The following is a 22,166-nucleotide window of genomic DNA, read 5'->3' as shown; positions in this document are numbered from 1 at the left end:
AGTATTAAAGCAACTAATAGCCGTTCCCACAGTAAATAAAAGACATCTAATCTTTACTGACAAGGGGAATGGAGAAAAAAAGAAACGGAAAAGTTAATATTTATACATTTTAAGAACTCGTACCAAATTTGCACACACCAGCACATATTTATATACCAGCACAAAAGTGATTTATAGCCCTCTTGTGGCCTGTGAAAACTCTGGTTACTTGTTGGTTTTGCAAGGTTAGCTGCCACATAGATCTGGGTGTCAGAGGCAGAAAAATGAAACTTGCACTGTGCCAATATTTTTGTTGAAACATTGTATGTAAATCAGAAGTAACATAAGTAACCAAAGGACAATGAGCACCTCAGAGAATCCCGCATCTCCAGCTGCCCATCAGAGGCTGTCACCTCCCTGTACACAACCTGGATGGACGCAGGAGTCAGACACAAAACATCACCCAGCCTCTGTCTCTCCTGCCCGAGGTACTACAGGGTTTCTTCCCAGCTGAATTTACATTTTAAGTGTTGTGTTTTTTTTTTCTTCCCCTCAGCTGTTCCCATCAGAAGACCACCCTTGCCTCTGTTTGTCTCAATGGCCAGTAACCTGCATCTGATTTCCAGACTATGTTTAGTCACAGACAAATTAAAATAGCTCCTCTCCCTCCCCGCAGTTTCACTCCTGTGTATTTTTAGATGGAAACTGTATCCCCTGTCAACCTTCCATTTTCCTAGACTAAGCAGTGGCGCTTGCCTCGCCTCTGCTTGCAAGGAAAGATTGTGGCACTCCTGGCCATCTCAGCCGCCTTTCTTTACACCTGTTCAGATTTGTATTCTCCCTGAACATGAGACACGGCACCCTGGGGACACCTCACTGATGTAGCCTTCTGTAACGGAATTAGTGTCTCAACTGGAAACATTTTGTTCAATGTATCCAGGGATGATATTTCCCTGTCCTCTGAAGAAAAACATCCTAGTGCTAGGCAGGTACCCTGGAGTCACCCACTCATTTTATTCCTGCTTTTCTCTCATTTTCAGCTTTAGGCATATAGCTTTACAAAATTAATTCCCTTTGATTTCTTTTCATACCATATGGTTGATTCTTACTATAGCCGTGTCTCGAAGCCTTTTTTCTTATGCTATGGCAGCCCTTCAAAGTACAGATTCTTAACAGAGATGTCAAAGGGCAGTGCTGTATGTTGTTGTTTATACAAATTTCTTTTTGAAAGGAACAATTTGTATTTACTAAAGACTTCAGCAAATTCCCCATAAAAGTTGTAGAATTTCACTAAAGTAAATTAATTGCAGAAATGAAATATATAATGTATGTATTACATTTGTAAAGAAAATGTAAAAATGTAACAACAACAACAAAAAGACTTACTGCAGGAAATTGTTGAGTGTTCAATGATGAATTGTTTCAGTCTCAAATTGACTACTAAAACATGCTTGAAAAAAATCCAAATAGAAAGAACATGACTTCTTGCTCTATTTAATTATTTTATGTGAATTTATTTAAGACTGACTTACTAATTACAAATATTTTTTCATGTGTTTTCATATTTATGCAAGTATAATGTTCTTGCAACTGGACTCTCACTGAACAATATATTGAAGAGTACGTGTTTACCACTTTATTTCACAGATCTCTGGAAGAGGGAGAAGGAACTGGGGGGGGGGGGGGGGGGGGACGGACACGACTGCATAATCTGAAATGAGCTACGATACAATAGTTGAAGTTCCTAAAACTCTCCCTTCATATTAACCTAAAGGAAGCGTATCTGTTCACCCTATTTTACTTTTTGTAAACTGCTGTTGTCTTGGCCCAGGCTTCTGCAATTTGTTTTGTCTGCCATTTAGAGTAAACACAGGCAGTTACCCAGTTTGACCTGACGCAGTGATTTCTGCTGTGATATAAAGAGGGACAAAGAAGGGAGGAGGAATAAATGAACTTGCAGTAATGAAGGTAAAGGTATTAAAATAAAATTTTAATCTTTTAAATTAAAATTGCAAATTGGCATAACTGACAAATCTGTCTGAAACCTTGTTCTTGCTAATGTTTTGTTACCTTAATGGTGGGTTTTCAGCCAGATTTAGCCCAGATTTTAAAATTTGATTTTCAAATTAGGATAGTTTCATTTCAGGGTTTTTGTTTGTTTGTTTGTTTGTTTTTTGTTTTTTTTTTCTTTTTGTGAGGCATATTAGAAATAATTCCCAAAGTGCAGCCACTCATGCACAGTATTTGACATTTTTTTGTTTGTTTGTTTGATGATGATTTGAAGAAATAAATATACAATATATTTTAGTAGTGTAGTTTTAGAGATATAGCTGTTAAGTTGTTGTATGTCATGATTATTCCTTGCCTGCAGAACTATAACAGCCTTTAGATGTTGTGAATAGTTATGGATGTAGCATTAGAAACTAGAAAGCATGTTGCAAGGCTGCTCTATTTTAGCAAGAGACCTTCTGCAAATTAAACACGACAGTGGAAAGATGCAAGTAGGCTTATCAAACGTGAAAAGAAGCCCCTGTGCAAGGCTGAATTGCCTCACTTCAGGAATAGACTGGGATGCAACAGGCAGATGTCAAGGTACTCCCCTCCATCCTCCTTATTTTCCAACATCCCAGTATATATCATTAAAAGACAAGTTGCTGAACTTATCTCTACCCAAGGACGAGCAGATGTTTAGAAATAATGGCCAAGTGCTGAGTGAGCAAACGTTAGGGTTTTGGTACCTATAAATTACTTGTAATAGGCATTCTCCCACTGAGCGTGCGTCAATGAAGAAAGTCCGCCTAAGGGGGGGAGCGAGGAAGGCGGTGGGCGAAGGAAAAGGCCGGGCTGGGCTGTCATGACGCTAAAAGGACGCCAGGCGGCAGCAGAGACCAGGGAGTAGAAGACTGGACCACTCCTCAATCACTCCCCCCCCCCCCCGGGGGGAAATAGGTGTGTGTATGTTAATTAGCACGCGGGTAAGTGATGAATATGTACAGTCCGTGGAAATCTAATGGACTCCGAATCACGTCATCTTATGGTGGAAATATCCCCAGCTAATAAAAGCATGCCTGACTTAACGCTAACAGAACTTTGCAGTTTAGTTTCTCAGCGTCGTGTCTTCGGTTCAGTGAGACGTGACTACAGTGGTGGTTGGTGGCCGACGTCGGCTGCTTCAGAGCCCTCCCGGCCACAACCGCAGTGACACAGTCCAACTACAGGGCGGCTCGGGCAGGTTCCTTTGCCAGGGGAACCCCGAGAACTCGGAGCTGCCCGGCAGACAACAGCTCCTACGCCCTTTGCCTTAGAAAAAGCCTGCGGGCGGGCAGCGGTGCGGCTATCCGTCAGGTGCGTAGTGGGGAGGGGTCAGTGCGTGCGCGCTGCCCGCAGCGTACTGCAGTAGCAGGTAGTCGTGCGGCGGGGCGCTGAAGCTCTGCCCTTCCTCATCCGGGAGACTGGCTTTACCTACCGGCCGTCTCCGAGATCTCAGGTTTATCACAGTCTCCACCAGGTGGCGAGGTCGCTCCTGGAAGACTGTGGCGACCCGGACAGCGGGCCTGCCCAAGAATGTGGCTGTTCAGGTCTCCTCTGCTCGGCGTGGTGGCAGAGCTTAAGGAGGAGGTGGAGAAGTTAAGGACCATCAGGGAGTGGGAGCGACTGATTGGTGGAGTAACTCCCCGGTATACTAGAGAGAAAGGTGCCCCCAAAAAGTGATGCCCCCCTGCCCTGTCGCTGTCAGTCAGAGGACGGGAACCTAAGAGATGGGGAGAGTTGGAAGACAGTCCTGGCTTGGTGTCATGGGCGAACCCCTTCTCATCCACCTCACTTCCCTAAGCAACAGGTTTGATGTGCTGGATGGTGAAGGGGAGGTGAATGAGGAGGGGAGGGAAGGTTTGCCTAAGATGTTGCCAGGGGCAAGGTGGTCAGCTCTGTGTGTGGAGATTGCCTCTGCTGGGAAAGACAGAAGGGTTATTGTTGTAGGCTATTCCCTTCTCAGGGGAATGGAGGGCATCATGGAGGGAATGCAGACTGGACCTGACCCGTAGGGAAGTGTGCTGCCTCCCTGGGGCCTGGGTCAAGGATATAACCATAAAACTCCCAAATCTTGTTCACTCCCATATTACTCGTTACTGATAGTTCAGGCAGGCAGTGATGAAGTAATTGAGAGAAGCTTGTGAACTATCAAAAAAGACTTCAGGGCTTTAAAGCAGTTGGCTGAGGGAGCAGGAGTAAAAGTGGTATTTTCTTGTATTCTTTATGGGTGATGAGGGATACAGGGTGAGCTAGGAAAACCCAGGTAATGAATAAGTGGCTGAGAGGCTGACGCTGCCACAGGAACTTTGGGATTTTTCAACCATGCTTTGGCTGCCGTGACCACACCTCGGTGTGTTTGAGTTTGTGATCACATCCTTATCTCTAAATTGGACAGACACGGATTTCAGGGGGGGAATATTTGGTGGATATGAAATCGATTGAAAGACCATAAACAGAGGGTTATGATGAATGGCACTGTGTCCAAGTGGGAAATGGTGACGAGCGGTGTCCCCCAGCAGACTGTCTTGGCACTGGTGCTTTTCAACATCTTTATCAATGACATCGATGATGGGTTTGAGTGCACCCTCAGCAAGTTTGTTGATGACACCAAGCTGAGGGTGCAGTTGACTTCTTAGAAGGAAGGGATGCCATTCAGAGGAACCTCAACAAACTTGAAAGGTGGGTGCATGTGAACCTAATGAGGTTTGACACAGCAAAGTGCAGAGTTTCGTACTTGGGTTGGAGTAATCCTGGGTATGTATACAGACTGGGAGAAGAACTCTTTGAGAGTAGCCCTGTGAAAAAGGACCTGGGGGTCCCAGTGGATGAAAAAATGAATGTGAGCCAGCAGTATGCAGCTCATGAAGGCCAGTGATATCCTGGTCTCCATCAAAAGATGGTGGCCAACAGGGACAGGGAGGTGATTGTCCCTCTCTACTCTGCTCTTGTGAAGCCACATCTGGAGTACTGCATCCAGATCTAGGACCTCCAATATAGGAAAGATGTGGAGCCACTGGAGAGGGTCCAGAGGAGGGCCACAGAGATGACCAGAGGGCAGGAGCACCTACCCTGCAAAGACCAGCTGACTGAACTGGCCTTGTCCAGCCTGGAGAAGACTGTGAGGAGTCCTCATTGCAGACTTCCAGTATTTAAAAGAGGTTTATAAACAGGAGGGGAATCAATTTTTTACTAAGATAAGCAGTGATAGAACAACGGGGAATGGTTTTAAGCTCAAGGAGGGAAGGTTTAGATTGAATGTTGGGGGAGTTCTTTACAGAGAGAATGATGAGGTGGTGGAACAGGCTGCCCAGAGAAGTTGTGGTTGCTCTGTCCCTGGAGGTCCCTTTTATTTCTCTTTCTTCTGCTATTATATCTTAGTAGATCCTCCCTCTCTGTAGGTTAAGACCTTTCTACCCTCCCATTTTGTTACACTTTCCATCGTGTTAAACTATGGTTTGCAAATACTTTAAAAGCTACCCTGGTTAAATTGTTCAAGTATTATTCTGTAGGTTAGCATCAAGTCATTGTTTGGGGCAAATATAATTTGTGTCTTTAACTAAATGTATTTAAGTTGCCTAAAGATTACTTGAGAAAAAAATTCCATTTAGTAAATTATCATGTAATAAATGTATGAGGCACTGCTGAATGTTGTTTCTAAATCAGGATTTCAGTGCTTATGTGCTTGTTCATAGATGACTTAGCAGTAACAAAGGCTATTTGCCACAGAGCAGACTATCTTAAAAATTACTGTAATTGCAAAGATGACAAGAGCATATTTCAATTTAAATGCACCATGATGTGTGCTTCTGATTTGTGTATTTAATCACTTCTGCAGAATCACAAAGGTAAATTTCCAACTACAACTGGGTAATATAAAGGCTATTGGACCCATGTAATTCTGAGACTGTAACGTGTTTTTTGGTACAATGGTATTCAGAATTGTACATGTATGAGAGGAAGGAGATTTACTGATACATCTTTACCTGCCTTTTTCTTAGAATAAGAAACAGCAGCCTTTAAATAAATTGAAGTTTTAATTAAATTGATTTTATGTTTATAGTCAAATACAGGAGTCTGCAAGGTTACTATGAGTACTACAAGTAACTACTACAAGTAATTAGAAGTCTCTTAATAGTATCTTACTTGCAAGCTTCTGGTGATTTGTTTTCACAAAAAGTCCAAAGGTTAAGTGTAACAAGTGAATTCTCACATGATTAGTACTGTGTACAAGAGATTATTACAAGAGCAGTGAAAATACAAATAACCCCATTGTAAGATTTTTTTTCAATTTCTTGTTCTGGTCTTCTACTCTTGATTATTGATGTCCACTTGCAGGGTCTTTGTTTCTTTCCTTTGCAACTTTGATAACTAGAAAATTAAATACTTATTTATTGTGTATCAATCATCTTCTGCAAAGCATTTTTCCGTGCACTTCTTTGCATCTGAATGCACTGCCATTTTCATCCTGTGTGGAGCTTGGGAGAAACAAGGAGAAGTGGGACAGGACCTGTTGGTCTGTGCCCAGAATGTCTCTAGCAGGGCTGCTAAGCATGTGCACAGCTTCTGAACTCTTTGATGTTTGATTTCAGCTATTTCTTGATATGACTGCATTTCTAAGTACCGTATTTCTGTCTAGCACCTTATAATTTAAGTACCTAATTCAAAATAAGGCCATGAGAGTTTCCAAACTCCCCTACATCCAAATTACTATTCCCAATTAACAAGTATACTTTTTTTTTTTTTTTTATACAACAGTGTAATTCATTCTTAGAAAGTAAGCATTAAATTTTTCAGCTTCCGTAGTATGTATTTTGTAAGCTCTAGAAAAGAGTGGGAAGTGGCTCTGCAACCATGACTGACATCCCAAGCAGCCTGGATGGATTGTATCTGGTTCTGCAAGAAGAATATGTCTGTTGAGAAGAGCACCAACAGAGGGGTCCATCAGCCACTTAACTGTTGAACAGCAGCCAGATCATTTAGTGGTGGTAGAGATCAGCCTGCAGCAGGATCCTTTCCTGAGAGTGACAGGTATCAAATGGTCTGGGGTGAAATGTGAGAAACTTGTAATATGCAGGTTAACCTGACCTGGCTTTTCTCTGTATCTTGCATGTTTAGAGGTAAGCTTAAACCTTGACAAGTGAAACACCCTGTCAGCATTTTTGCTAATCAGTTTAATAGCACTGTTGACCTTAAATGTAATAATTTCTTGTAATGAACAGTTTTGCAATCTAATTACTTTGTGAACAAAGTATAGTAACCTTTTTTATTTCTGAAAAGTTGTGTATGTTCTGTAGCTTCTGTGAATGCGCTGTCAGCTGGGGTAAGCAGGAGGCAGCCAACAGCTTTGTCTTTGCTGTGCTGGGATCTTTCTTTCTCTGGCTTTCAGTTTCTCTGTTTAAATTTTTTATGGTGTTCATCTGTCTTCTTGCAGTACTCATTAAGACAATACTTGAAATAGGGTGCCTGATATGCAATGCATTTCAACCTGTGGTGCATGAAGTGACTTACACCAGTCTTTTCCCTGTTCTGTTATTTTTCATCCAAACTTCTTGTTACAGTCAATTCTAGTGGTGCTACCTGGATCTTTTACTAAATGTCTGTTATTAAAAAAATAAGTTTTTTTATACTGCTTCTGGGAGAAGCCAGAATGTACTGAGAGCCCTGAGTGTTGTGAGGAGCCTTTGCCAAGGCTGCCCACATACAAGGATGTGGTGTTTTGATATGGTCCCAACAAGTGCCAATTCTAGTCCCACTCTGATGACATTACATGTACTTTGCCTCACATTTTAAGTCATTCAAAGGACTAGTGCAGGTCATTACAGTTGCCCAAGTGAGGAAAATTGTGTATGCTAATAAAGGTTTTCTAAGCTTGTGTTAATAGTGCAGTCAAGGAGCTGAAGTACTTGAGACTGGCTGAGGCTGTTGGTGTAGGTGCTGCAGCAAGGGCACAGGCTGAACTCCTCCATAGTCACACTGATGGCAGATTGGCCTGCTGGTCCCTGCTGCAGCTGGGCCTCAAATGGCCCTGGAACTATGATGATACAACTTTTACAATCACAATTCAGGTATCTGGTGACTTAATAAATACTCCAGTGCAATCTAGGCAGCCTGGCAGCTCTGTAGTAAAGAGTGCAATTTATGATCCTCCCTCCATCCAATCTAAGCACTTCCCATTCCTTCAGTCAGAATTTATCTCTATAATCAGAATCCAGATCTTTTCCCATTTAGTGTTGTGTCTTCCAGCAGTCTGGTCAGGAAATCTTACTTGAATGATCCACTGCTCCGTAGAAAATGCAGAGCTTTTGTCTGTCTTGTGTAAGTCAGGAATAGGTCTCATTTCACTCTTACACACACACACACACACACACACACCCCAGCAGGAGGATTAGCAAGCTAATATTTACTGCTACTGTTTTGAAGACAGATCTTTGTTCTCTGCCCGTGGAGGGAATATAATTCTCTCTAGTGGAAAAAGTTGCTGTCTTTACAGCAGATAGCCTTGGTATTGTCATCCCATTCAAAAGAATCAGAAGAATTTTATTTGCTACCTTCTCTGTGAAAATGTAGGAGTCTGGATTTCATTTGTGTGACTGTTTGGAAAGCTCTGGCTGTTTATTAATGGCTTAAGGATAAGTAGTGAGAGTTGCCTGAAATCAGGTTCAGCCCTCTAGGTGGTTGGTTTTGGGATTCATTGGTGCTCTGCTTAGATGACAGGTACCAACCTGTGGGACACCAGTTCTTTTCCTTATGTGATGTCAGAACTATCCACTGGGACTTGGAGCACCTGGGCTTCCATGTCAGTGCCCTTCATTCCTTTTGGTTGTTGCTTGAACCAGGGGTTCAGATGGGGCCTCTGTGAGCAGGGGAAAAGAATTTTCTTGGTTTTACTAGCGTTGCTATTCATTCCCTAGTAAACTTTTGTACTGCTAAACGTATATATAGATTTTCTTTGTCAAAAGTTAGTTTTGCATTGTGCTAGTTTAAAAGTGTTTTGCAGATAGCTTTGAGGTATGAGATGCAAAGTTACAGCAAATGGTTAAGAAAGAAGAAGCCACAGAATGCTTCACTCTTAGAGTGAAGCAGAAGTTACCTTATGATGCAATCTGAGAGGTGAGAAATATAAATGTAGGGCAGGTTTTTCAAAGAGGTAAGGTCATTGTTTTAATGTGGCAGTGATGTAAAGGCATTGTTTTAATGTGGCAGCAATGCAAGGCCTAGTGGGTAAAACGTTCTGCCTGCTCTCTTGGCCTGTAGAAACAACATACTACTTTGTTTCCCATTTCCTGGAGAGGGACACATGCATTCCCTCTTCCCAGCTGGAAGCTGAAGGAGTGTGGGGTCTTAGTCCCCCGGAGTTCTGCCATGTTAGCAATGCTCTTCCAGATCTGCAGTTTTGAAGAGCCTTCCATCACCATGGGGTGCAGCTGTGTTTTGTAGCATGCAGTACTGCTGTGGATGAACATTACCAACAGCAGAGAAAACCTGAATCCAGCACTTTTCTCTTTCCATGCTGTAACACCATGGGTCCCTTTCGCTTCAGAGCTCTGCACTGAGCACAAAACCTGTGTTTGTGGTCATGAAGATTTGGTGGGATAAGCTAATATGCAGTAAATGACAATTGCAGTTTGCTCTGCAAATCATTCTGCTGCTGTGAATTGACTGCACTTGAAAATACTGAACTTTGGGACGTTTGGGACGTTTTTCTTTTGTGTTCAGCTGTTCGTTTCTGTGCTATCACAGTGTTTATTCTGCTGAAGCACTGGTTGGTAATAATCAGGTTCCCTCACGCCGGGCAATTTGGCTAGTAAATCACCTCGTGCGAGACAAAGGGTTATTATTTATCAGCTGTATAAGCAGCAGGCGTTCAAGTATGAGAAATCCAGGATTTTTCTTCACCCTGTTTATAAATGCAGCTGTTGAAATTCGCTTTCAGGACCGAGCAGCAGGCGGACGGCGACCCGGGGCTCGCACCGCCAGGCGGACGGCGGGCGGGAAGGAAGAGCCTCGCACACACCGCCGGAGGAAACGCCCTCCGCTCGGGCTCGTCCACGCCCGCCCCGAGCCGAGCCTGGAGGACGAGGAGGTCTGGGGCGATGCTGCCGGGACTGGGGCGGGCGGTGCGGAGTCTGCCGTCGGGCGACGGGCTGCTCCGGCTGCTGGTGGGCGGCCGGGCGGCGCGGGGCAGAGAGGATGACCGCCCGACACTCTCGGAGCCTCAGGTGAGTTCGGCGGAGCACCGCTCGGAGAAGTTCAGCCGCTGGCAGGGAGCGGCGGGGCGGGGCGGGAACCTCGGTGATGGGGGGGGGGGAGGAAGCGAGCAATCCGCTGGTGGGGCCGCCCGGGAGCGCTCGGTGCCGGCGTCAGGCGGCGGCTGCTCCGCCACCGCTGCCGCGGCTGTCGCCTCGCCCGCGGGCCCAGCAGCGGGGTTCTTCAGGCGCGGGGCTTGGTGGGGGAGTTATGGGGCTCTATTACGAAATAGGAGTGGAAGGGAAAAAGAAAAAAAAACAACCAAAACTTTTCCTCAAGTGTTGCTGTGGAACTTCGTTGTGTGCAGTGCCTGGGGTTGTGTGTTCTGCTGGGCCCGGGCTGCAGCTGGAGCTGCAGCTGGAGCTGCAGCTTGACAGATGCTCCCAGGCCACCAGGCAGGGCAGCTAGCAGGGCCTGTGGCTGTCTGTCAGGAAAGGATGAGCCATAGCCCCTGAGGACCGTTTTAACAGCAGAAATGCCATGTGCGCTTGATCGTGTTGCTGTGATGAAGCAGACCACGATGCTGTCGTCTGCCCGAAAGAGGACCTGGGCCAGGAGGTGATAGGCAGAAGGAAGCCCTGAGTGGGGCTGTGCAGCCTACACGGTGTCATGGCCACTCGGAGACACCCAGCACCTCCATGTGTTCGTCTTGACAAGGATTACTGCACACAGCGTGCTTGAAAAGTCACCTGCAGAATTCCCTAGCATTAATTTGGCCCTACTCTGTTAATCTGAGAAGCTTTCTCAGCTCAATCGTGGCTGTGTTAGGAGGACACTTAAGAAGGGAATTAAAATAAATATTGGCTTAGCCACCTTCATCTCTTAAGGTTTAAATGTGGAGTGCTAAAAATGTGTTACCTCTTGCAGTGAGCATTTACACTGCCATTCATCACGCTCTGATGCTGCTTGTTCAGTTTATCACCTCTGACTTATGCAGGGTGCAGCTTTGCAGGCAAGCTTTGTGCTTTTCTATGGCTTCTGAGATGAGGCTGAAAACTGATTAAGGTTCATGAAGATGCACCTAAAAGGGGAGGAGGAGGAGGAAAAATGAGCAGGAGAATGATCTGCTTTGTCACCCAGTGGGAAGGAACATGACAGTGACAAAGGTTCAGGAGTCAAATTCTTACACTCTGATTTAAGGAGAAGGATTCTGTTGAGGACTTTTCTAAAGCGGAAATGTTTAGAATAAGTTAACATGAAATACTTTTTATATGTGCAGTTAAGAGTTTTGACTTTTCTACAGAGCCGTTAGCTCATGACAACATGAGGCTTGCTTTCTGATTTTCCTCTTCCTGTGTTCATCTTTGGACACCTTTCAAATTTGTAAATGTGCCTCTGTAGAGCAGCTCAGGCACTTAACGCATTTGTTATCATAAAAGTTAAATTAATGGCCTGTAGGTGTAATTTCAAGTAGCGAAACACATTACTGCAGCTGTTCAGATCTTCAGATTTTGAAGTTGAGCAAAGCATCAGATTATGTTCATCTCACTAGTTAAACACTAGCATGGCTCTTTGATGGTGTTTCCCCATTTAAGTTTTTGGGTAGTTCTGTTTGCTGGCTGCTCTGTCGTCACAGGCACGAGAGGAGGTTTGCTGCAGCTCTGGAAAGGAGGGCGGGAGTGCTCAGCACTGGTCACACTCATCCTTGATGTGCTCCAGTGCCATGTTTTTCAGCTTGCTTTTGTGCTACAAGCTGTAATAGTGATCAGCATGCCCAGGCACCTTCTGTGGCACTGACCATAGGCTTCCATTGGCAAAGCTGGAGGTGATATTTTGGTGGCTATGTAGGGTTGTCACATACCATGGAGGTGCTTGTGAGTTACTGTGTTGGTACTGAGCAGATGTGTGAGCACAACATCTGTTTGTATGCTGTGCTTCTTACTAATAAATAAGTTACCCGGGGGGTAAATCAGCCACCCTGGAATGCCTAATTTTTGCTGAAATTTTTCTGTGAAACAGCAGTTGCCATCATGAACAGGGTCCTCAACTGTCAGCTTTTCAGCTCAGCTGTTAGCCGAAATCCTAGCCTTCTTTGATGGCTCTGATTAAGGCCACTATGCTTTCAGTATAAAGTTTATGGAAATCATACTTAATTTTATCAAGTTGGTTTTTAAGTTATAGGAGTTGATTTGTATTGCATGACTTTTTTGTTCTGAGAAGTGTTCAGCATTTACATAGACATGTAGTTTTTCAGACAAAGTGAAGCGTGTTGTGTTTTTTGGGCAGGCCTTATTATTGCTACATGGGATTTTATTTCCAGAAGGATGTGGTTCACTTTGTTAGAGTCCCGGATTTGTAATGCCACAGCTATTTGGTTTGTGCTGAAACTTCAGAGCTGCCAGCTATTTCACTTCCTCTTGCCTTGCACGTGTTAACTCTGTGCTCAGAGAAATGCTCTGCTTCTGCTGTTCTTTGTGGGGAAGAGTTCTTCTTTTTCTATCATGATGGAGAACAGATGTTTTAACACAAACTGGCAATTTTCAGCTCACTTTTTTCTTGGCTGTTCATAAACAGTCTGAGCCAGAGAACACCTAAAGGGCTGATTTAAAAAAAAAATTTAACGCAATCTAGTTAGATACCAGATTTGGCACTGTGGAGAAGCTAAAATGGATTTGCTTTTTACAGTCATTCACATACATGAGATTCCTGGTTTAGTTCATGCAGCGGAGATCTGTATAAGGCTGCCTGCAGCACTGGGGATTTCAGCTGCTATTGGCATGGAAGCCTCAGTTATGCTATTTCCTGTAGCTTTTTAAAATCAGGACCCCTTGCAGTTGCACGGTCCCCTTTAGCAAAATTGTTTCTGTGCATTGTGGAGTTGCTGGTGTAGTGACAGTGTCTCCTGCAAGGGGCATGGCTTGTACTGAGAGTAAGGAACTGAAATGGGAAAACTCTTTGTTTTATGAAGCATTAGTTCTGTTTAACATCATTAATTCAGAGAATGTCCTGCTTTTATGTGTGGGATTCCCTTAAGTTGCATATCTGCACAATAAAGGTTGTGTGTAAGCTGAAAGGTGGGTTTGCAAATATGCCTGTGAAAAGTTTTTGTTTTCTTTCTGTTTTAGGGAATGATGTATGCTTGTTGCTGAGGAAAGGATTTTTCCTGGTTGCAAATTGCAGCCAGTTGGGGAACCACTGGGTTTGGTTACCTGCAGAAAGCAGGGCAGCGAGTATTTTTGGTTTTGTCCTTCCCAGTATCATCCATATCTGTCAAAAATGTTTCTTTTAATGCTCTCAGCTGACAAGCTGTTGGCTACACCATGCTTCAGGCTGGCCCTAACTTTGTTTTGTCCTTCCTGTTAATGATGTCTAGTTACTCTTGTTTTCTTCCAGACTGCTGTACCACTTTTAGCATTACTCATTTCCAGTTTATCCTTTGGTTTTAGACAGTCTGAGGAGTATCAATCTAGATGTGCCTGAATAGTACAGGATAATTCAATTTTTTTTTCCCTGCTATGTTTTAACTTTTGCCTCCTTCCAAGATACCCCACCAAAGTAGCAATCACAGCAGCTACAGACATGAGTTACCATTGAATGTTTTGGGTGGTTGAGTATTCCTCTTAAGCATGCTTTGTCCCTGCTATATATTTGCAGTCTTCATAGGTCCTTTGGAAAGTGAGGTATAATTGAAGCTGAGAGCTGGAAGTTGTGAACATTCAGCGAGCTTCCCCCTCTTTTCTTTCTGCTTCTTACAACATAAGTTTGCTTAATGATCCAAACCTTGTTTTCTAATTCAGAAACCTTGTGTTTTTACTGGAGGATGTCACCAATGCCATGCACACCCTGGAACTGTCTATGGAAGTGCTGTTCACTCTTCCATATATTAACTTGCAAATGTCTTCACCGTTGAAAAGATCCTAGTCATCTACTGCAGGAAGTGTGCCTATCTCAGCTAGTTCATTTCATTGCCTTTGGATAGTGCATCTATGCCAGAAAAAAGAATGGCACTGGGGATGGCAGCTGGATGCTTTCTGCTCTTACTCTTTCCATGTCTAGCAACTGGGAGACGGCTGCATTTGCTCTGATAAATGTGCTTTTGGAGAGAGATGTTGGAGATAGATATATAGGAGGTACATACTGGAGGTATGTGTCTGTATCATGGAAATTCATCATCCTTTGTACTTCTAAGCATGCTCTAGCTGTTCATTATTTTGTGATACATTGTGAAGAACATCCTCATGTGATAGCAAAGTAATAGGCTGTGCTTCTGAGAAGTTTGGGAATAAGTGACTCTACTTATATCTAGCAGGCAACGGGAAGTGCATATGTAGGTACCTCCCTATTAGTAGCCCTTCTGACAACGTTTGTTTTTATGTTTTGGGTGTTTGGTGGTTTTTTTTTGTTGTTTTTTTTTTGGTTTGGTTTGGTTTTTTTTCCAATTTAAAATGGGGATAAGAAGAGTCATGCCATGAAGTGGTACCTGTATGAGGCTCACTGTAAAGGAGGTAACAGGAAATGATGCTGCAATTTCATTTTGAGTGGTGCTGTGATAATCCAAACAGTGCTGTGAGTACATTTTTGTGCTTTATGGGATGAGGAAAATCTCAGTCAGGCTCTGTTCCTTCCAATGCTCTGTACGAGGCTCTTTTTTGTACCTGTGAAAAGGCTGATTAATACTGAACCTCTAGAGAATGTCTGAGAAAATTGCTCTGCAAATGCCTTGGATGCTCTGAAGATTTACCACAAATCACTGCTTGAGCTCTAATACTTAGTGCTGTTTACAAATGTAGGTAGTGTGTGTCTTAAGAACATTAGTCTCTTCTAATAATGTTTTTTTTTCTTTTCTTTGGATGTTCTTTTTATGTGTTAAAATCTTGTTTTGAAGCTTAAAGGTAAAATGTTTAAAGCTCCTAATAACTTATGTCTGAAGGGGTGGGAGAAGAATGAAAGGGACTGATGTTTCTTTTGGTTGGTTGGTTTGTTTGTTTGTTTTGTGGTAAAGATTTTACCTTCTGAAGGCCTTCCTGTAAGACTTTTGGCTCTAGAGAGAAAGCAGGCAGTACACCTGTTCTCAGCATGTAGTTAAACATAAATCTGTTTATTTATTTATTTATTCCACTGTCTTCCTCCACCTGAAGGGGAATGAGCTATAGGAAAGTGAATTGAATTGCTGTAGCTGGAGTTGATTTCTCCAGGATCTTTTCCACCCTGGCTGCATACTTGCAAGTCGGCGGCAAAGATGAATTTCTCATTGGGTTGCTGGTTGGCAGCACAGTTAAAGCAGCCAGATGAGAAGGCAATGAGCTCTTCTGGGCCTGCAGGTGTTCTGCAGTCACTTCTGGGCCTTGTTGCAATACAGTGTTGATTACAGGATTTTTCTGTTAAGGGCATTTAACACCAGCTCTGGCTCTGGGATGATGATGCCTTTCTCTTTTCCAGGAAGATGAAAGGAAGTGACAGGCTGTCTTCTAAGCTAAGTGTCCTAAGCTAAAGCGATGAGCCCAACAAACAATTAAGCCATTTGCTCTCTGAACTGGAGCAGGGAGGATGGGCAGAGGACCGCTCCCAGGCCTGCCACTTGCTGTGACTTTTTCCATCCTCGTCTGACTCATATGTCCTGGATCATCTTGAGTCTGCACCACAAGGTGCAGGTATTCTTGCATGCCATCCACAGAGTGTTTTATGTCTGCCAGACTGACTGCTCCTTAATTCCTGCAGTGTGGGAGAATCGACTTGCTCTGTAAATGTGCTGCTGTGTGCCATTTGTAGCTGATTGAGTAGATGAGGAATTTGTGGTCTGTTCACTGTGAGGATAGATGGCTCACAAGGAATGCGTGACATGACGTCCATGATCCCCAGGGGTTGGGGAAGTGTGGATTTAGACTCTGAAGGTCGAGTTCATCACTTGTAAGGTAAATCTCTCATATTAGAGTGGCTATGTCTGTTATAACACAATAGCTGAAGAAGAGAATAGAAATTAAAAATGAACATTGGTTGGCCACTTGCCTGCTAAATATTGTATCTTTTCTTTTTGGTCCATGAACCAGTTCTTCATCCATGCCTGGCTGACTGATCTCGTGCTGTGCGTGGCTGTGTGAAGTGTCAGCAGACAGTGCGTGGGTAAACAGAGAGCTTTGTGCCGGTGTGGTGATTCACAACCTCCTGCTGCTGGGGAGGGAGTGTGTAGTGCTCCTTCAGATGAAAAAGGAAATGTTTGCTTTGAAAACAGAAAACTTGCACTTTTAGAAGCTGCGCTTATCACAATGAGCAGACAGTGCATCTTCAGAAGGACAGAAAAATTGAATACATTATACACAGACAAGATTGTAACCTTTTTTTCTCAATTTCAGATAAGCAATTTTGAAGCAATTATCTTGTCATTTGCACTTTGGTCATTTCAGATCAAAATTACTTCAGCCTTCACTTTCTAGTCAGGTGGAAAGGAGGTGTTATGTCTTCTTGTATGAAATGTTACCTGCATTGCAGAGCAATGAAACAGTTTCATCTTCCTGCTATATCTCTGTTATTGCTTAACTGTAGAGAAAGAGACCATGAGGTTGATTAAAGATTACAAAAGCATCTTTAAATGTCTCATGTATGAGGAGAGATTACATTGCTCTTCTTCCTGGCAAATCAAATATAATATATCACGAGGAAATAGGCTTGGGTCAGAGTGTTCTGCTGTGCAAAAGACTAATATTCTCCATGGAAGGTGCAGTCACCTGTTGGGCTGACATCTTTATGCTGTGATGTTCACAGGGCAATGTTGCTATGGCATTGTTCAAGTTTTCTATATATTTTTTTTTTTCTTATGACCTGTCTCATCCTCTTACCTTCTCTTGCAAACTCTCTCTTACTTGATATTCTTTTCTTGCTTTTTGAATCAGGCTCTCAGCAGAGCAATGCCATATCCCATAGTGCAATCTGTGGAAGACAGACTTCTATTTATTTCTTTATTTAGTAAAAAAAAAAAAAAAAAAAAAAAAAACAACCAAAAAAACCTCACATTTACCAATGGGTTTAAATAGCCCTTGAGCACCTGCTCTCCTAGGGCCCTCAGTGGCTCTCATGTTCCACACCTTGCCTCTCCCATAGCTGGCATAAACCTGGCCTTACAGCAGGGGGGTATCTGAGGGCTGCAGCTATGGGGCAGAGGGGGAGTTTGTTGTGTCCTTTTGTTGCAGTGGTGGGTTAGTATGTGGGTGGGCCAGAGGCTGCGTGCAGAAGTGTTTCTTAGGGAATGGGGCAGAGGTTTGGGCTAGCCTCAGCTGTACAGGTGAATAGCAAATTTTTAAATTAATCACAGTATAAGATGTGTTAGAGTATCTAAAAATGTTTGAGAAGACGGCAAATGTGCTTTTAGCTACAGGGTAGCTCAGTTTCCTTTTCTGCAAATCCTATCTCTGCCGTGCCCTAGAGAACAAAAGAAGCTGAAAGAGGAGTTTGCAAACAGTAAAATGAAAACGAGTGCAAAAATAGAAGCCTGATGGAAGAAACACACCTGTCGTAAAAATGCAATGTCAATAATAGTGGGTTCTTAGAGCACTGTTGTGCTAATATTAGTAATGAAAAGCAGGAAATCTTCTGGGTCTGAGTTGCGAGGGGATTGAGACACAGAGACTCGTGATCTTGAGCCATTCCATCTGTTTTCTTCTCGTACCCGAGGGGAGGTAAAGTGCCTCTCTTCTGGTTTCACTTCAGTGCGTGCTCAAACAGGAAAAACTGAGTCAAGTATTGAAGCTCTTTTGTGAGGAACTTTTGTGTGCGGTAACCAAACCCTGTTGTTAAATCCTCATGGAATCTAGATACGAGTTTTCTTTTAGTTCAGCCATTCTTGTTTAACTGTGTATGCTACCAGCTGTATCCTGGATTCTTCATGCTTTCTCAAAGGCTGCTTCTAAAATGACTTGTAGACTAGCTGTCACAGCGCTTACACTTGTGGCGTGCATTTTGTCAGCGTAACTTTGGTTGGTTTGGAAAACTTTTGGAAGCTGTAGTGTTCTCATTTCAGTATCTCAAAACATAAGCCTCGCTAAGGGGTGCAGCACAAGGAACTGGAAAGGTTCAGAATGGGTGGACCCTTGGGGGCTTTGATCTGGGAGATGACCTGCTGCAGAATGACTCACAGCTTGGCTTATTCTTCTCAAAACTGAGAGAGGCCTAATAAAAATCTCAAAAGATTCCTGCCAGGGCACGTTCCCAGGCACTGGCACCATGGCAGCATCTTTTACTTGCAGTCAATCCAGCTGGTACAGTTTCTCAGCTAGTTGCAATGGCTTTCAAGCAAAAGCAGTTTTATTTTGAAGAAGATGATGGCTTTTCCTTCCTTTTCCTCCAAAGCTGGAGCTAGCCTCACCTTAATATGCAGACACATAAGATTTTTGCAATGAGATTCCCATAACTTTTTTCTCATTGTAATCTGTTAGTTATGAGAGTGTGCTCTGATGTTCTTTATTGTAGTCATCTGAAATGAGAGCAATCTGTATCTGAAGCCATAAAGTCTGACATGCTATAGGATATGAAAGTGTAGTTCATATTTAGGTCTGTCATCTTTAGCCAGAAGCAAAAGGGTGCATGCTTAGTATTTGTAATCAGTCTTTCTGCTGTATTAAAACTGGGTATTGTGGCCTAGAGAGAGCTGTGTAGTTTCAGGCTTAGTCTTGCAGTGCTTATGACTGTAGGCATCCTAGAAAGGTGAGTGTGTGAGCTGGGTCATTTGAAAGAGCCCAGGCCTTGTGCAAGTGAATTACAGCTGTTGAGCCATCCGTACTCCTGAGAGTGCTGACCTCAAGCTATCCTTCATGACAGTGAAAGTATAAAGCAAGAATAATCTGATATAGACCATACCCTGATAGGACTTTAATCTGGGCAAGCCGTTACAATAGTGCCATTCTTCTGCACTTCAAAAAGCTTGTTTCCTTGTGTGACAGTTGCCTTGCCTTCTGCAATGGCTGTCACTCGTCTGGTGAGCAGGGATGCAACTGTTGTCGGGGATTCCCTACACCAGCTGATGAAAAATGTGGTTTTGCTGCCTTTCAAATACAAATACACTCTGGGCTTGTTGGGGGGCCAATCTTACGAGTATGCACTCCACCACAAACCATTACACCGTGTCTGGTCTACCTTGGCATTAACCATCAGTAATTTGTAGTTCTCTTTATGTATTACAGAAGCTTTTGTGCAAGTTATGAATATTTCCAACTGCAATGCTGCAGGTAGCTACATGCAATAACATAATAAAATAGATGCTATCAGAAGTTATGAACAATCTTGAACAAAAAGACTGATGACTGATGTTGATCATTCATGTGCTAATAATTTTGGATGCTGTGCAACACTTGGAATTCAAGCCCTTAGGTACTGCTGTTGGCCTTTGTGGTTTTCCTAGTAGCTCCTAGGTTTTGGAAGAAGCTCTGACCTCTGTGTCATCCCTTGACTCAAGGATTTGAGCTTTAAGGAAAATATATAGCACCTTTTCCAGTCTTCAGAGGGTCAGGATCTGCTGTCAGAGCAGCACAGTGCTCCAGGGGAAGCCAGCAGGAAAATCTCATGTGCAAGTTCTAGAAACTGTGGTTGAGCCCCAGCAACACATGTGCAGAGGAAGGGAAATGTTGAACAAAGGTGCTTATTCAGAGGAGATGATGGAAACAGAGCTGCTGGACTTTGGTGTTTATCTCAAACTATCAATATTTAGTGAGTAGTTTGTGTTGTTACTGACTTGGTGCACTTTGCTCAGTGTGGCACGTACTCTGGCCTTTTTACAATTACAAATGCAGAGATGTTTAGGATATCCCATTTAGATTAAATAATTGTTTTGTAGCATTAATGCCTCTGCTTAAAAATGAGCATTTAGCAGATTGCTTCAGAGGCTTCAGATATGAATGTAGATGCAGAAGAAGGCAGATTCTTAACTTAAATAGTGTTATTCTGCATGAAAGGAAAAAACAGACATGAGGAAAGCAAGGAGAGACTGGTGTGTCTCTTTGTGCCCTTCATGCCCACAGAACAAGTGAATGAAGAGATTTTCAGTGCATTCATTAACCCTTATCAGATCTTCCCTAGTTGAACTGGCAGACAGCAAAAGCATATTGCAGCAAAATATCTTGGTGTCAGAGACTGTGACTGTTCTTTCCTTTGTATTTTCTTCCAGGATAGCACTTTGCAAACATGGCTCTCTTATTGCTAATTAGATACTTTTTTGCTCATTTGCTAGATTGTCAGTAAGCCATCCTTGAAAAAGTCAGATCTTTTCTACTCCAGAAAAGCTCTTCTGAGTTATAAAGGTGTTAACTACAGGCTACTGCAGGTTGTCCAACATGCTGTTTTCTCAAGACAGTGCAGATGTTATAATGTGGGAAAGGCTTACAAGAATTCTCATGCTGTGTGTTTGTGAGGAAGGCTGCTCCCCTCCAGTGCTGGTCCTCATCACAGCAGAGCAGCAGGTGGTGTGAGTTGGTCCCAGTTGCTCTGTTCCTGTGAGAGGCACGTTGCTGGTGCTGGGGTCCTGCATTTCCCATGGCAGGGATTTCCCAGTCAAAGTCCTAGAATTGGCAAGTCCAAACAACTGGTATTAGTCCTGGTTTGGGAGCTCTGAAGGAAAAACAAATGGGGTATCACTTTTTCTCCCTTGCTGCCAAATGCTACGTAACGGTCTGTTTTGCTACCAGTGCTGAAGTAAATTTACTCATGCTAGTAAGGTGCCTGGAGAGCGAGTCCCATGCTATCCAGGGAATACAGTGCTTCAACAGCTGTTGGGCTGAGGAGATCCATGGCTTGCTGTGAACCTGGAGGCATCTGCTGGGGGGCCATCCTGGCATTGCTCTGATGAAATAGCAGTTTGTGAAAGTCTCATTTAGAAATCAAAACCAAAACAATTCTTCTGACGGAAGCAGTGTAACTATGGGTTGTCACTGCACATGAGTGACAGGGGAGGGCTGGCAATTCTATGGAGCAAACAGAACCAGGGCTGGGAGGTACCAGTATTCAGGGCTGCCTTCTGCTGACCTTTTCTGCTATGGCCACAGGGACTTGATTTGGCCAACAGCTTGTCTATAACCAGCCAGAGAAAACTTAATCCATAGCTGGGAAATGTCACCCCTCTGTCTCCTCCAAAGAGTTTTAAAGAAAGTAGTCTGCTAGTAGGAGCTGTTTGCTTCCAGCCTGCGCTAGTGAGTACATTGTGCTACCAGATTCAGACATCAAGGTGTCATGCTGAAGCGTAGGAGAGGAGAAGCGAGCTGGGAATTAGGTTGGCACTGTTCTGATAGTTAATTATTTACCTGCAGCAGGCTGCTCCTGGTCTCATTTTTCTTCACTCCTCAGTATCCCAGCGTGATAAAGCATGCAGGGATTGTGTTTCTCCAGGATATGGCTGCAAAGGGGCCTGCTTCTTGAGCGGAGGCAGTTAAGGTCCAATTCCTGGTACAGAACACACTGAATGTTTGGTGAGAGCTACTGGAAAACCAAGTTGCTGCTTGAGCTGCGGTGTTGGTGTAGTACAATGAGGGAAATACTGTGTTTGTCTTCAGGTTTCCTATTACTTCAAAGACGCTGATCATCGAAGAGAAATCACGTGCAGTATCAATGGTTAAAAGCTGTAGAGTTTAATTTATTAGGAAAAAAAAGTAAGGATTAAATACACATAACTGGCCTACGCAGTAACTACAGAGGTTCATAAATCAACAAGCGTAAGAGGTAAGAGCATAGAAAACAGAAAGGAACTGCGCATGTGGCTGGGGATAAGGGTGAAGTGAGAAGGAGACCTTGGATATTCCATATGTGACTCCTCAAGAGTGAAATGCTCTTGGCTATTAAAGGCTTTCCCCAAGGAGAGTGTGGGAATTTTTTACTGGATGGACATAGAGCTATGCTAGACAGCAATCCAATAAATATTTAGAATGAAAAATCTTGTCCTTTTAGGGTGACCACATCAATGTATTGAGTCTGGCTTCATCTTGTAACAGTCACAG

General features: G+C 43.4%; 1 protein-coding gene across 1 annotated transcript in view; it reads left to right on the top strand.

Annotated features, from left to right (window-relative positions):
• The first annotated feature begins 9,917 nt into the window (after window positions 1-9,917).
• Window positions 9,918-22,166, top strand: part of MCUB (mitochondrial calcium uniporter dominant negative subunit beta) — a 28,743-nt gene continuing 16,494 nt past the window's right edge. Inside the window, exon 1 of the mRNA XM_042872007.1 lies at window positions 9,918-10,229. Within this exon, the coding sequence (XP_042727941.1) occupies window positions 9,918-10,229 (312 nt within the window). The remainder of the gene's footprint in view (window positions 10,230-22,166) is intronic.

This window comes from Lagopus leucura, unplaced genomic scaffold (assembly GCF_019238085.1).
Source record: "Lagopus leucura isolate 7727_CA_CO unplaced genomic scaffold, USGS_WTPT01 Super-Scaffold_100004, whole genome shotgun sequence".
NCBI lineage: Eukaryota > Metazoa > Chordata > Aves > Galliformes > Phasianidae > Lagopus > Lagopus leucura.
This window is presented reverse-complemented; position numbering and strand designations above follow the sequence as displayed.